The sequence below is a fragment of the Phoxinus phoxinus genome (genome assembly GCF_949152265.1).
Source record: "Phoxinus phoxinus genome assembly, chromosome: 1".
Lineage (NCBI taxonomy): Eukaryota > Metazoa > Chordata > Actinopteri > Cypriniformes > Leuciscidae > Phoxinus > Phoxinus phoxinus.
The window spans coordinates 2,710,161-2,726,354 of NC_136876.1; the positions used below are offsets into that span (position 1 = coordinate 2,710,161).

Here is a 16,194-nt window from a genome sequence, read left to right on the forward strand (position 1 = left end):
GGAAAACGGCGAGCAGGACGAGACTGACGGCCGCGGGAGAATGGCGAGCAGGACGAGGCTGACAGCCGCGGGAGAACGGCGAGCAGGACGAGGCTGACGGCCGCGGGAGAACGGCGAGCGGGAAGAGACTGACGGCCGCGGGAGAACGGCGAGCGGGAAGAGACTGACGGCCGCGGGAGAACGGCGAGCAGGACGAGGCTGACGGCCGCGGGAGAACGGCGAGCAGGACGAGGCTGACGGCCGCGGGAGAACGAGGCTGACGGCTGCGGGAAAACGGCGAGCAGGACGAGACTGACGGCCGCGGGAGAACGGCGAGCAGGACGAGGCTGACGGCCTCGGGAGAACGGCGAGCGGGACGAGACTGACGGCCGCGGGAGAACGGCGAGCAGGACGAGGCTGACGGCCGCGGGAGAACGAGGCTGACGGCTGCGGGAAAACGGCGAGCAGGACGAGGCTGACGGCCGCGGGACAACGAGGCTGACGGCCGCGGGAGAACGGCGAGCGGGACGAGACTGACGGCCGCGGGAGAACGGCGAGCGGGACGAGACTGACGGCCGTGGGAGAACGGCGAGCGGGACGAGACTGACGGCCGTGGGAGAACGGCGAGCGGGACGAGACTGACGGCTGAGGGAAAACGGCGAGCGGGACGAGACTGACGGCTGAGGGAGAATGGCGAGCAGGACGAGGCTGACAGCCGCGGGAGAACGGCGAGCAGGACGAGGCTGACGGCCGCGGGAGAACGGCGAGCGGGAAGAGACTGACGGCCGCGGGAGAACGGCGAGCGGGAAGAGACTGACGGCCGCGGGAGAACGGCGAGCAGGACGAGGCTGACGGCCGCGGGAGAACGAGGCTGACGGCTGCGGGAAAACGGCGAGCAGGACGAGACTGACGGCCGCGGGAGAACGGCGAGCAGGACGAGGCTGACGGCCGCGGGAGAACGGCGAGCGGGACGAGACTGACGGCCGCGGGAGAACGGCGAGCAGGACGAGGCTGACGGCCGCGGGAGAACGAGGCTGACGGCTGCGGGAAAACGGCGAGCTGGACGAGGCTGACGGCCGCGGGACAACGAGGCTGACGGCCGCGGGAGAACGGCGAGCGGGACGAGACTGACGGCCGCGGGAGAACGGCGAGCAGGACGAGGCTGACGGCCGCGGGACAACGAGGCTGACGGCCGTGGGAGAACGGCGAGCGGGACGAGACTGACGGCCGCGGGAGAACGGCGAGCGGGACGAGACCGACGGCCGCGGGAGAACGGCGAGCGGGACGAGACTGACGGCCGCGGGAGAACGGCGAGCGGGACGAGACTGACGGCCGTGGGAGAACGGCGAGCGGGACGAGACTGACGGCCGCGGGAGAACGGCGAGCGGGACGAGACTGACGGTCGTGGGAGAACGGCGAGCGGGACGAGACTGACGGCCGCGGGAGAACGGCGAGCGGGACGAGACTGACGGCCGTGGGAGAACGGCGAGCGGGACGAGACTGATGGCTGACGGCCGCGGGAGAACGGCGAGCAGGACGAGGCTGACGGCCGCGGGAGAACGGCGAGCGGGACGAGACTGACGGCCGCGGGAGAACGGCGAGCGGGACGAGACTGACGGCCGCGGGAGAACGGCGAGCGGGACGAGACTGACGGTCGTGGGAGAACGGCGAGCGGGACGAGACTGACGGCCGCGGGAGAACGGCGAGCGGGACGAGACTGACGGCCGTGGGAGAACGGCGAGCGGGACGAGACTGATGGCTGACGGCCGCGGGAGAACGGCGAGCAGGACGAGACTGACGGCCGTGGGAGAACGGCGAGCGGGACGAGACTGACGGCCGCGGGAGAATGGCGAGCAGGACGAGGCTGACGGCCGCGGGAGAACGGCGAGCGGGACGAGACTGACGGCCGCGGGAGAACGGCGAGCGGGACGAGGCTGACGGCCGCGGGAGAACGGCGAGCGGGACGAGGCTGACGGCCGCGGGAGAACGGCGAGCGGGACGAGGCTGACGGCCGCGGGAGAACGGCGAGCGGGACGAGGCTGACGGCCTCGGGAGAACGGCGAGCGGGACGAGACTGACGGGCGCGGGAGAACGGCGAGCGGGACGAGACTGACGGCCGCGGGAGAACGGCGAGCGGGACGAGACCGACGGCCGCGGGAGAACGGCGAGCGGGACGAGACTGACGGCCGCGGGAGAACGGCGAGCGGGACGAGACTGACGGCCGTGGGAGAACGGCGAGCGGGACGAGACTGACGGCCGCGGGAGAACGGCGAGCGGGACGAGACTGACGGTCGTGGGAGAACGGCGAGCGGGACGAGACTGACGGCCGCGGGAGAACGGCGAGCGGGACGAGACTGACGGCCGTGGGAGAACGGCGAGCGGGACGAGACTGATGGCTGACGGCCGCGGGAGAACGGCGAGCAGGACGAGGCTGACGGCCGCGGGAGAACGGCGAGCGGGACGAGACTGACGGCCGCGGGAGAACGGCGAGCGGGACGAGACTGACGGTCGTGGGAGAACGGCGAGCGGGACGAGACTGACGGCCGCGGGAGAACGGCGAGCGGGACGAGACTGACGGCCGTGGGAGAACGGCGAGCGGGACGAGACTGATGGCTGACGGCCGCGGGAGAACGGCGAGCGGGACGAGACTGACGGCCGCGGGAGAACGGCGAGCGGGACGAGACTGACGGCCGCGGGAGAACGGCGAGCAGGACGAGACTGACGGCCGCGGGAGAACGGCGAGCGGGACGAGACTGACGGCCGCGGGAGAACGGCGAGCAGGACGAGGCTGACGGCCGTGGGAGAACGGCGAGCGGGACGAGACTGACGGCCGCGGGAGAACGGCGAGCGGGACGAGACTGACGGCCGCGGGAGAACGGCGAGCGGGACGAGACTGACGGCCGCGGGAGAACGGCGAGCGGGACGAGACTGACGGCCGCGGGAGAACGACGTGAGGCCGGTGGCGTGATTACTGATGAGCGGAGCCTGTGAGACGCACCGGTCTCGTATCTCTCACGGAGCGTTCATGTAAACACTACACTCAGATTCACCGATCGGGATGAGTTCAGTTAGATTGAAACAAAAGGTGTGCGTGTAAACATTGAATCTGCGACCGCAGAAAGCAAAAGCCGAATCCCGGACATTTTGGACGATCTCGACGGCTGGACATGTCCGGGAAAAAGAGGATGGTCACGCTACTACTCAGCTTTCTCCACAGAGCAAGAGCCTGTTAGCTTAGCTTCCAGATAAAACATGGCCGACACTATTTGTACATTCTGTGAGTGAGATCTATGGGCGGGCTGAAAACATGCAGATCTAGCGCCTCCTACTGGCTGGAGTCTCGAGCCTCTGGCCAAAAAGCCTCCGATGACACAAAATGACAAATTTGAGTCATCAGAAGATTTTTTCCAGACAAAAAATACATAAATCTCTCGTCTCAGATGGATATGAGGGAGGGAAGCAAAATACTACAGGTTTTCTACAGATACAAAGCTTAATGCTAAATCCTGAAGTATCCCTTTAAAAGTACCATGCTTTACTACATTTAAATAAAACCAAATACATTTATTTACAGCCAAAAAAGTGACAGCGGATGAAGTATTTTCTAGAACAACAGTCAGTAATAGTACGAATTATAGCCAGTGATGCATGACGTCCACTATAGAGGACAAATGATTAATTATAATTTCCTCCCAATCTAAAATCACTTGGAAAATGTAACAATGATATGACTCCTTAGATGTTACAACATTTCTTTACCTGCACAAATCTCCTAGGATAGAAGGAATGGATGGATATTCCGGGACAACTTGAAATTTCTGACTGGCCGTCGGCCATCTTGGTTTGGAGAAAAAAAAAGTTTCCACATACAAAGTCTTGCCACTTGGTGGCAGTGTGTAGGATGAAGCACTAGGTGGCAGTGTGTAGGGTCCACTTTATTGCATACGCAATAAAATGCTGTGTAATAGCGGTCTACTGTAGTGACTTCTATGCGTGAAAGCGTTAAAATGATAAAAATGTCAATAAATAAAGAAAATATGGCATTAATTAACATTATTTTCCTACAACATTGTAACAAATATATAAGCATTTTCAGTTTAATCTTTGATAGAAAATAAAAAAAGTAAGATATTGATATTTCTGCCAGTCTATCATGGCTGTGAGTGCCTGCTCATGTCATGTGACGTACAGGAACCTGCAGTGCGGTGGTCTGGAGCGGCGCGGTGAGGGTCGTGATGCCCGTCGGGTTCTGCACGGTCGACAGAACCTGCGTCCCGTCCGGTTTCAGGGTGGTTAGGACCAGAGAGTCCGTCTTCAGGATCTGAGGCTGGTGCACCAACAGCTGAGGGCCAATCAGAAGCCAGCATCACAGCATCACAGTATGCAGAATACACTATACACAGGTTGTGAACTGCGGCAGGGAATTGTGGGTAAACGTACAGGTGACATGGTGTGCATGGGCGTCGACAGCGTCTGGATGGTCTGACCGGCCGAAGTCAGCACACGCTGGTGCTGGATCGTCATTGGCTGGACCTGCGGTGATGTCATGATGCTCTGCATCTGCGGCTGCAGGACTGAGAGGAGATAAGGCTGTGTGAGCAACGCTAGTGTGTGTGTTTCCTCGTGTGCATTACGTAATCAGATCACTTTTGATGTTACGAATAACGCATTTCAAGTAACAAGATTTACTACATTTGAATAACACAGTATTTTCAGTATGCTCATGTGTGTATGTTCCTCATGTGTGTGTGTGTGTGTGTGTTTCTCACCCTGGAAGCCCGTGCCGTGGTTCTGCTGGCAGATCACCTGGTTCTGGATGAATCGGGACGGGTTGCCGGTCGACGTGAGCATCACCGTCTGCGGCTGCGCCTGCGTCTGCACTGCCAGCGTCTGCATGGGGAACGTCTGCACCTGACCAATCAGAGCACTGCGTGAGATGTGACGGCTTAATCAACATGGGTTATGTGTCTCACACCTGGGTGAGTGTGAGGGGTGTGTTCAGAGAGTGTGAGGGGGTGTGATCAGAGAGTGAGGGGAGTGGTCAGAGAGTGAGGGGGTGTGGTCAGAGAGTGAGGGGAGTGGTCAGAGAGTGAGGGGGTGTGGTCAGAGAGTGAGGGGAGTGTTCAGAGAGTGTGAGGGGGTGTGGTCAGAGAGTGATGGGAGTGGTCAGAGAGTGAGGGGAGTGGTCAGAGAGTGAGGGGAGTGGTCAGAGAGTGAGGGGAGTGGTCAGAGAGTGATGGGAGTGGTCAGAGAGTGAGGGGAGTGGTCAGAGAGTGAGGGGAGTGGTCAGAGAGTGAGGGGAGTGGACAGAGAGTGAGGGGTGGGGTCAGAGAGTGAGGGGGTGTGGTCAGAGAGTGTGAGGGGTGTGGTCAGAGAGTGTGTGGTGTGGTTAGAGTGAGGGGTGTGGTTAGAGTGAGGGGTGTGGTTAGAGTGAGGGGGTGTGGTCAGAGAGTGAGGGGAGTGGACAGAGAGTGAGGGGTGGGGTCAGAGAGTGAGGGGGTGTGGTCAGAGAGTGTGAGGGGTGTGGTCAGAGAGTGTGTGGTGTGGTTAGAGTGAGGGGTGTGGTTAGAGTGAGGGGTGTGGTTAGAGTGAGGGGGTGTGGTCAGAGAGTGAGGGGAGTGGACAGAGAGTGAGGGGTGGGGTCAGAGAGTGAGGGGGTGTGGTCAGAGAGTGAGGGGAGTGGTCAGAGAGTGAGGGGGTGTGGTCAGAGAGTGAGGGGAGTGGTCAGAGAGTGAGGGGAGTGGTCAGAGAGTGAGGGGAGTGGTCAGAGAGTGAGGGGGTGTGGTCAGAGAGTGAGGGGAGTGGTCAGAGAGTGAGGGGAGTGGTCAGAGAGTGAGGGGGTGTGGTCAGAGAGTGTGAGGGGTGTGGTCAGAGAGTGTGAGGGGTGTGGTCAGAGAGTGTGAGGGGTGTGGTCAGAGAGTGTGTGGTGTGGTTAGAGTGAGGGGTGTGGTTAGAGTGAGGGGGTGTGGTCAGAGTGAGGGGGTGTGGTCAGAGTTTAGGGGGTGTGGTCAGGCTCACCTGTGTGATGGGCTGTGGTCGAGGCTGCAGCAGCGGCGGTGTGCGTGTCTGTATCTGTGTGTGTGTCTGAGTCTGTGCCTGTGTCTGAGTCTGTGCCTGTATCTGCGTCTGTATCTGTGTCTGTGTGTGTGTCTGTGTGTGTGTCTGTGTGTGTGTCTGGCTGCTGGCCTGCACAGGTGTGTGTGGGGGGGTCAGGATGGCGCTGGGGGCCGTCAGTGGGAGGGGCCTCACGGGGGCCACAGATCCGCCCCCCATCTGATCCTCAAAGAGGTCCTGGAAATCCCCCTGGTTACTGACGAACTGCAGCATCTCTGAGACACAAACACACAATATTATAACATTTCTGCTGGGTCGTGACTGGTGTGTGTAACATGCTGAAATCACGACACATCACTCGTCACATGAGGAGAAGCCTAATGACATCTCACCACGAAAACAAGACGAGAACCAAATAAAAAGCAGTTTTGAATGACAAAAACTATGACAAAAATCTATTGACATTTTCGTCAACGAATAAAAAACTAGATGAAAATGTTAGGGAGGATTTGGGAAGAGATCCAGTCAGAACTGATGTGTGTGTGTGTGTGTGTGGTGTGTGTGTGTGTGTGTGTGGGGTATGTGTGTGCTGTGTGTACGGCTGCACGCTTAGAGTGTGTGTGTGCAGAAAACCGTCCCGGATACTGCGCTCTTATTCAGATCTATCAATGTGTCCTGACTCGTGTACAGTTCAAATGTGTAAATCTACCACACACACACACACACACACACACACACGCACACACACACACACACACAGCTATACAGCGCGCGAATACTGAACTGAGCGTCTGGATGGACAAATACACACAACATTATGTCTAGATGTCAGGTTTGAAGAGTATTCGCGTAAACACAGCCGGTTACAGAACGCTGTGAGAATAGCGGATGTGTGTCAGCGCAGTGGACCCGCGCACTCGGTCTTAAAGTGACAGTGCGTAATAAACCTAATGCCGTCTGTCAAACAACAAAAGAAAAAGAGAAAAGCATTCACTGCTCTTTAATGGCTTTAATAAGATGAATTATATGTAAATAATACTCATAAATATGTCATTAATTGAAAAGAAGACTGTGTTTTAAGATATTTGTAATGTCACATTAGTTAAAGCTGTGTCTGTATCGCATGTTCAAACTTTAATGTTTTCTCCGGGAGTATATAATGGGTTTGGATATACTTTAACTAATAAAACAAAAGGTTTTGAGTGACAGTAACTGAGCCGTGCGCGCTGACCCTGACACTGTGATGATGTCTCTGATACGAGGGCAGTAACACTAACTGATGAACCGCACACTGACTGATAATGAACACACACTGCATTATTAAGGGAGGTTGTGTAAAGGTGAAAGGGGCGGAGCTTTAAAAAAGGTCAATTGCTGTCTAGCACACTCCTGACCCTGACCTTTGACCTGAGATAATGAGATGAAGGTCAGTGACTCAAGGCCAGTGATAGATAACACACACACACACACACACACACATCAGAGCTCGACACGCGGCTGTGTTTCTTGTGTGTGTGAAGCACTGATCTACATCATCATCGCAGTAATGAGTGACGCATCATGAAACACGTCCCAGCGCACACAGGACTAGCCAAACCAGTGTTTCCAGTGCAGGAATGCCTACGCCACCACTAGACCAGTCGAAACTCTCGGCTCTCCTCACTCTGGGCAGATCCGGCTGGATAATGAGGAACATCTAATCACTGTGATCGAGTACAGCTGGATATAAACTTCACACAGCTCTACACACAGTTTAGGGACGCACAATATATCGCATCGGTCGATAAGCTCATTTATCGTTATCCACACGCTAAGAAAATTAGGCTGATATATCTGAAAGCTGTATAATTTCCTGCATCTGAGACGCAGATTCGCTTCAGATTCACTTCAGATTCATTACAGATTCACTTCAGATTCATTATAGATTCACTTCAGATTCATTACAGATTACAGATTCACTTCAGATTCACTACAGATTCACTTCAGATTCATTACAGATTCACTTCAGATTCATTACGGATTACAGATTCACTTCAGATTCATTACAGATTCACTTCAGATTCATTACAGATTCACTTCAGATTCATTACAGATTCACTTCAGATTCGCTTCAGATTCATTACAGATTCACTTCAGATTCATTACAGATTCACTTCAGATTCGCTTCAGATTCATTATAGATTCACATCAGATTCGCTTCAGATTCATTACAGATTATTACAGATTCGCTTCAGATTCATTACAGATTCACTTCAGATTCGCTTCACATTCATTACAGATTCACATCAGATTCATTACAGATTCACTTCAGATTCATTACAGATTCATTACAGATTCATTACAGATTCACTTCAGATTCACTTCAGATTCGCTACAGATTCATTACAGATTCACTTCAGATTCATTACAGATTCACTTCAGATTCGCTTCAGATTCATTACAGATTCACTTCAGATTCATTACAGATTCACTTCAGATTCGCTTCAGATTCATTATAGATTCACATCAGATTCGCTTCAGATTCATTACAGATTATTACAGATTCGCTTCAGATTCATTACAGATTCACTTCAGATTCGCTTCAGATTCATTACAGATTCACATCAGATTCATTACAGATTCACTTCAGATTCATTACAGATTCACTTCAGATTCACTTCAGATTCGCTACAGATTCACTTCAGATTCACTTCAGATTCATTACAGATTCACTTCAGATTCGCACTGCTCTGCATGATGGACTGAGCGCTTGAAATATGATTGAAATCACTTTGAAAAGAAAGAAAGCTCTTCAGTTTCCCAGTTAGGCTAATCTTTTGTTTTTCTAAATAAAAAAAACATTGATGCATTATTCCCAAAAACAAACAAAAATGTCCTTGTGTTATTTTCATAAACAATATGGTTTATTTGAAATAACTTTTGTCTGGAGTTAGACTATTTTATTGACCCATGGCACATGTGGATTTAAGGTGAGCTTTTAATGGTGAGACTTTTGTTTTTGTAATCAGACTTCATTATTTATCTGCAAATATATCGGTTATCGGCTTTCACATATAAATAAATATTAGTTATCAGTCAAAGTTTTCAGATCGGTGCATTCCTGATACAGTTACATTTATGTCCAGCTTTACTTGCAAACAATCAATGTGAAATGTGTTTAATAGTCATCATGTAAATAACATCATCTAATCTGTGTTGATGAGATCGAGCTGGACGTCTCGACGGAGTTCGTGAGATTCACATCATCTTCTGGATCTTACTAAGCTTTACAAACACCAGAGATTGGACACACACACGCGCACACGCACACACACACACACGAAAATAATACCCACACACACGAGGAGATCAACAGCTGAAGCTACACTCTAACACACACATTCTCACTCACACACACTCTCACAGTCTCTCACACTCTCTCACACACACACACACTATCACATCAACGTGCAAATGAAAATAATAACCACACACAGTCACACACACATGACATGAGTGTGTGTGTCTTTAGAGAGAATCACTGAGACACAGGAGCGGAAGATCAGATTTAGTGTGTGTTCACATGATCCTTCAGAGATTCAACAGAGGTGTGTGTGTGTGTGTGTGTGTGTTGTGACCGCACACTCTTCACCTCCACACGACACACTCCTCCAGGAGAACTAGAGTCAGCTCATGCTGTAAAGCTGATGTTTAAGTGATCAACTATAAAAACTAAGCTCTGATCACTGACTGTGTGTGTGTGTGTGTGACATTTACTTTCATTCATGACTTTGCCAGATGCTTTTATCCAAAGTGACTTTCACTGCAATCCCAGTTCAGTTATCAAGCTTATCAGTTCCTGCGGCCCTGAATCACACACATGGCCTTGATGTATAACGACGACCATAACACCAATAAATGACAACACTTATAATAACAACAATAGTAATAACAACACTTACAACACTAATAACAACATAATCAATATGAACAAGAACAACACCACAACTAATAACACTACTAACAACACTAATATCATCGTAAGTGAACATAAGCAGAAATAAACGCATGAGGTGTATCAGTATATTGGGTCTGTGCGGCTCTTAAAGTGACAGTGGCCTAATAAACCTGATTCTGCCTGTGTTTAGATGTTCTCAGACAACACATGAAAAACTCACTCACTGCTCTTGACTGAATAACTGCTGTAACTTTAACCTATATTTAAACAGTGAAGACTATAGCATTTCATTATTAATTAACTCGACCTGAAAATAACTGTTAGACTAACCTGACAAACAGTGTTTATTTTCTTTTTTATGTTTTTTCTTTTGTGTACTTGTGCTATTGCTCGTAATTTTATTATTAGCTCTTATTGTATTACTGACAGTTTACTTTAGTCTTTCAACAGTATTTTACATTTATACGAGTTAGGCTAGTCATTTTGGGTGTCACAAGTTAACCTTATTTTTTAAGGTTATGAGTCAAAATCAAAAACATTAAAGACAGAATAACTAGGCCTATTTTATTGGCTTTATTTATTCATTACTTTTTAGTGGTGAGCCGACCGGGCCAGTGGAAATAATCCTTAACGTTGAGCCCTGAATAATAACACCAATAACACTAATAATAATAACCCTAATGACAACACTAATAATAACCCTAATGACAACAATAACACTAGTAACACTAACAAATAGAAAAACTAAAAGAAAATAACAACAAGAAAAACACTAATTACACCAAAACCAGCATTAATAATTCTAATAACAACACTAACTCTAATGACAACAGTAATAACACTAATAACCAACACTAATATCAATATTAACACCAACCAATAACAACAAAAATAGCACTAATGACAGCAAAACCCCCAATAACAACACTAATAACCACACTAATTACACCACAACAACAACTGCTAACAACTAATAACAATAACCACTAATAACAACAACAACAATACTAATAACAGCAGTACAGTCAGCACAATATCTTTATCCTGCACTCTTTGATTTATCAGACACCGACACACACACACACACACACACACACACACACACACACACACACACACACGATGACGAAGAGTTCATCATCATCATCATCACACGAACAACCAGTCCAGACTCCACACTCCACTGGTTTCTCTGCTGCCATAGATTATTATAATAATCCAGTACTTTTACATGTTATCTGAAGATTTACTGTAGATTAACCGCACATGATAAACTCTATAAGACAGTGCAAACAATACACACACACACACACACACACACACACACACACACACACACACACACACACACACACACACACCATCATCATCATTCATCATCATCATCATCTCTCACCGTCGATGTCTCCCAGTGTGAACTCATCGCCCAGTTCGGATAAGCTCGGGTCCATAGTGTCCATGAACTCGGAGGCGTCCATCCTCACGGGTCTCTGTCGGGTTCTTCGCTCCTCAACACTCGCTCACAGCATCGACACACTCCGTATGTTCACTCGCTCGGTTCCGCGGTCGGACGAACGTTTACCGACTAGACGCGGCCATCTTGCGCCTCAGCAGTGACGTCATTCACAAACAGTGAGAATGACGTCTGATTGGCTCGCGCTCGGCGAGAGCCGTCGTAAGATCGGGCGCTGTCGTCCAATCAGATCGCCCGCTCGAGCGTGGCCTGATTGTACGTCGATGAGCAGAGGCGCTCTGGTCATTTGCATTCGCCCCGCCCCTCAGACTAAACTCCGCCCAGGCCGGTCTGAGTGAATGAAGAGGTCATGAATATTTAATGAGCAGGCAGCGGGTTGGTGAGCGTCAATTAAATATGTAAATCTTTGTGTGTGGTTACATCATCAGCATCATCTTCACACAACCTAATTTTAGCGCGTTTACCAGCAGAGAGACGAAAACAATCATTTAAAAGTTAAATAATATTTATCTATTCTAATTATTAAAAAGCATTTCTGACCAGAATACCTTTAAAAGGAGATCTTCTGAAATATATCTTCCTGCCAAAGTACATTGCGTGTTATATCAAGTTGACGTTATGTTTTATGATCAGTTGTCATAAGATTATGAAAGGTTATAAACCAACTTCTGTTTAACGCATATGCTTCCCAGTTTAGATATATTTATATTTTGTCAACGTGATAACACTCGACAAACAATAAAGTCTCTCAACAGAACACACGGTTTATACGTGGGAGGAAGATCATTTTAATTTATGACCTAGTTTTCTGTCTTATAACCCATAATAAACTCAAATTGTAGTCCTTTCACACTCATAAATCAGTAAATATATCAGTAGAATTTTGTGTCCTTGAAAATACATCAACATTTTTCCAAAATCACCCCAAAATAAAATATTAATAAATAAAATATCACGATTGGCTTAATAAAACGCTGTTAAATCAGAGGGAAAATTCAAATGCATGATAACTTTAAATGGGTTATTGAGAATTTTTATTTTATTTTATTAATTTAGCTCTGATGATTATTTTCTCTCTTATAAATGTGAGATATAATTCCTGTAATCCAGAGTGGAAATTAATAAACATTAAACATAAATAGTTCAGGCTTTAACGGGTGAAATAAGGTCAGAAGTGTGTGTGAGTGAAGCGTGTGTGTGATAAATAAAAGCCTCAGCCTCAGATTCTTCACGTGTGTTTATTTGTGTTGAGCTGCTTCAGAAAACACACACACACGCACACACACACGCACACACACACACACACACACAGTGTTCAGTCCATCTGATCAGCACGTCACCAACTGTTCAAACACACAGTTCAACCTGGAGTTCAATCAAAATCTGCTCACTACAAAACATGTTTATCATAAATGAGCGAATAACTGGATCCTGAACACACCGTTTGAATGCAGGTTTATATCAAAAATATTAGTTAAAAATGTGATTTTCATGTTGAAATGCATGTATTGATCTGAATGAGAAGATCAGATCAGAGAGAATAAGCGCTGAGAAAGCATGTAAACGCACTGCATTAATGTCCATCCGCGCGTGCTTCACTTGTTCCAGTGGATCTCGTAGGAGTGGCGTTCGCTGTAGCCGTTCTCTGCGGACCGAACTCTCTCCTTCACCACTTTGACGACCAATCCTCCGGCCAGAGCGATTCCCGCCGCCGCTCGCCCGATCTCGCTCAGGATGCGCGCGGTCGTTCCGATGCCGTTCAGTGCGGTTGAACTGGTCACAGCTCCGCCCCCTAGCCCCGCCCCTAGCACTGACCCCGCCCCTGCAGCTCCACCCACTCCCGCAGCCACGCCCACCACCAGCGCCCCCATCACTCCCACCTGCTGCAGTGCTTCCAGCGCGGCGTCTCGCGGCGTCTCAGCCTCGGCTCCGGCTAGAGCCCCCACCACCCCCCCAACCCCCCCGCCCGTCGCCGCTCCAAGAGCCACCGCCGTCTGTCCGCTCGCGGCCGCCACGATAGCGCCCAGCGCCTGGCCAGAGCAGACCCCGGCTAAGCCCGCCGAGCCCGCCAGCGCCAGAGGGGCCGCGGCTCCGAGGACGGCCCCGACCGCCACACCCGTGGCCCCGGCGGCGACCAGCACCTTCACGCGCTCCAGAACCTTCCCTGAGAGCGCGGCTTCGGCCCGCATGCGGCTCAGAGCCGACCGCAGCGCCTGCCGTCTGCCGCCCGCACCACTCCGCCACACTGACACACAGAGAGAGAGAGAGAGAGAGAGAGAGAGAGAGAGAGAGAGAGAGAGAGAGAGAGAGAGAGAGAGAGAGAGAGAGAGTCACAGCAATAAACTTCACTCTACAAGACAAGAGTACTTTTCCGTCATATGTTGCATATCTATCTATCTATCTATCTATCTGTCTATCTGTCTATCTATCTATCTATCTATCTATCTGTCTATAGTATCACTGTATCTTGATGTAGGAGTGTGTAGACAGTGTAAAGAGTGTGTCCTCCTCACAGTTGTGTGTGCGGCGCTGCTGCTCGTGGCGTACGGCTAGCTCCGCCTCTAGGAACAGGTTACTCGAGTAACAGGCTCCGCCCGCGCGCTCCAGCATCTCCTGCACCGTGTCCAGCAGGAGGCGCACCTGCGCGCGGTTCTCCGGCGCTCTGTTGTTGAAGAGGCAGTAGCGTCCGCCACAGTGGCGTAGCAGGAGCGCTAGCGGCTCCGGTGCGGCTCCGGCCCCCAGGAACCCCTCCATCCCCCCCTCCCCCTCCTCCAGCTCGTCCCCGCGCGTGAACAGCACCACCGTGTGGCGGAGCGCCTCCTCGCCGAACACGCGCAGCATCTCCGCCACGGCGCGCGGCTCCTCCTCCGTGAAGCGGCCCAGCGGCACCACCAGCAGGAAGGCGTGCGGCCCCGGAGCCGTCAGCGACACACACTTCGCCATCTCGGCGTGAACGTGACTCGCGTCGACCCGCGTGTCGCCGAACCCCGGCATGTCCACCACCAGAACCCTCTTCATCCCAGCGCACTCCTCTTCCTCACGCAGATCCGCGGCGCCGCACTCACACACGCGCGTCACCGAGCTCGCACGCAGCGCAGACAGGAAGTGACGCCGCCCTAAGATGGTGTTTCCTGTGGCGCTCTTTCCTGAGCCCGTCCGGCCAATCAGAACGAGTCTCAGCTCCGCCCCCTCTCGCTCCTCCTCAGACTGATCTGGAGTCAGAAACACAACACACATTTACTTTCATGATCTTTATTTCAATACTTCACACATCGTTGGACTATTGTTATAGTTTAATCAAAACTATTATTAAAAAAAAAAAAATTGTACCTCCTTGAAAATTTACAGTTTACCTTTATTGACAAGTTGTACTTTCATAATCTTACCATAGAGTTGATTATAAACATAATTAGATAACACTGCTAATAAACAAAATCAGATTGATAACATGCAATCAATCAATACATAAATAAATGAATAAAAAAAAACTCTTACAAACGATAAATAAAGTGTCTCACTGGGGGTTAAAATGGGGAAATATATATATATTTTTTACATAAATATATAAATAATATATGACATATTTGTATAGATATGTATCCTAAAATAAATACAATAGTTTAAATTTAGTGTTTTTCTGGCTCATAAGGAAGAAAAGAATGCCGAATATAAATGACAGTTACATTATAGTTCTTTCAAAACTTCAAAAATTTGTATACTTTTATTGGGAAGTTGTAGACTAATAATCTTATGACAACTGAAAAGTTAAATAATGTGAAATTACTGAATATAAACATCATCAGCTTGATAACATGCCAAAACAATTAATACACCGTTCAAAAAAGGGGTTAAAAATGGGATTAAAAAAAAAATAGTATTTTATGTTCATATATTAATAGTTTTTATACTAAAATGTATGTTCTTCTATGTTGTTTTCCGTCCAGTAATCAGTAACTTAGATGTTTGGTTATTTTAAGTAACAATTTCTAATATTCTAGAAATGAACTTTAACGGTTATTTAACGGTTTTAACAAACTTTATCGGTTTTATAACCATAAATTAACGTTCCTAGAATCTTTGTGTGACAGAATGTTTTGTAGTTATTTTATTACGTAACTTTTTCATAATGATGAACTCATATTAACAGAACCATGAGACACATATAGTTATCAGGGACACATGTAGATAAACCAACTTTAGCTGTTTAGACGTAAACAAACACAAGTTAGTGATACACAAAAACAGGTAGGCTATGTCACACACATTGATATGTCACACACATTGATATGTACACACCTGGAAAAGCGTTTCCAGACATGATGTAAGCATCAGATTTGTTGACGGACTCGCGCTGATTCTGGAGGTTTTGTTGTTCTGTAGTTCAGACTCGCGCTGCGCATGAGCGGAAGATCAAACGTCATCAGTGAGAGTTTGAACGGAGAGGATTTGGCGCCGCCTGTCGGACACTCAGAGAAACACTCACACAGGTTCATAACGGGCCAGAAACAGATCAAATGGGAGCAGGACAGTTATTAACCAAACCATCGTTCCCTAGACAGATGACTTTGGATCATCACAGGCAGAAATGTGGATTATATTGTTAATAAAAATGCATTCAGCTTTAAATAATGTTGGGAAATTGTCTTTAATGGTGGATTTAAATTCCCAAATATATGTTCTTTACAAATAAAAAGATAGGCCTAAGTACATATATAAATGTAAAATTATATAATAAAAAGTAATTAGAACA

General features: G+C 49.1%; 2 protein-coding genes across 5 annotated transcripts in view; both read right to left on the bottom strand.

Moving 5' to 3' along the window:
• Positions 1-11,621, bottom strand: part of srebf2 (sterol regulatory element binding transcription factor 2) — a 28,178-nt gene extending 16,557 nt beyond the window's left edge. For 2 of the 4 annotated variants that reach the window (XM_079625978.1, XM_079625976.1), the window contains exons 1-5: positions 11,367-11,617; positions 5,998-6,308; positions 4,749-4,890; positions 4,420-4,553; positions 4,169-4,321 (exon numbers count right to left, since the gene is read on the bottom strand). In XM_079625978.1, coding sequence (XP_079482104.1) covers positions 4,169-4,321; positions 4,420-4,553; positions 4,749-4,890; positions 5,998-6,308; positions 11,367-11,448 — 822 coding nt within the window. In that variant the 5' untranslated portion in view covers positions 11,449-11,617. Of the gene's footprint in view, positions 1-3,738; positions 3,817-4,168; positions 4,322-4,419; positions 4,554-4,748; positions 4,891-5,997; positions 6,309-11,366 lie in introns of all 4 variants that reach the window. The other 2 variants (XM_079625977.1, XM_079625975.1) reach the window with 2 other exon arrangements.
• Positions 11,622-12,664: 1,043 nt separating this feature from the next.
• Positions 12,665-15,860, bottom strand: LOC307002566 (uncharacterized protein). Its single transcript, XM_079620294.1, has 3 exons — positions 15,741-15,860; positions 13,958-14,656; positions 12,665-13,689 (listed from the first exon to the last, which is right to left on the bottom strand). The coding sequence occupies exons 1-3, from the start codon at positions 15,760-15,762 to the stop codon at positions 13,040-13,042; spliced, it is 1,371 nt and encodes a 456-aa protein (XP_079476420.1). The 5' UTR covers positions 15,763-15,860; the 3' UTR covers positions 12,665-13,039.
• Between the last annotated feature and the right edge of the window lie 334 nt (positions 15,861-16,194).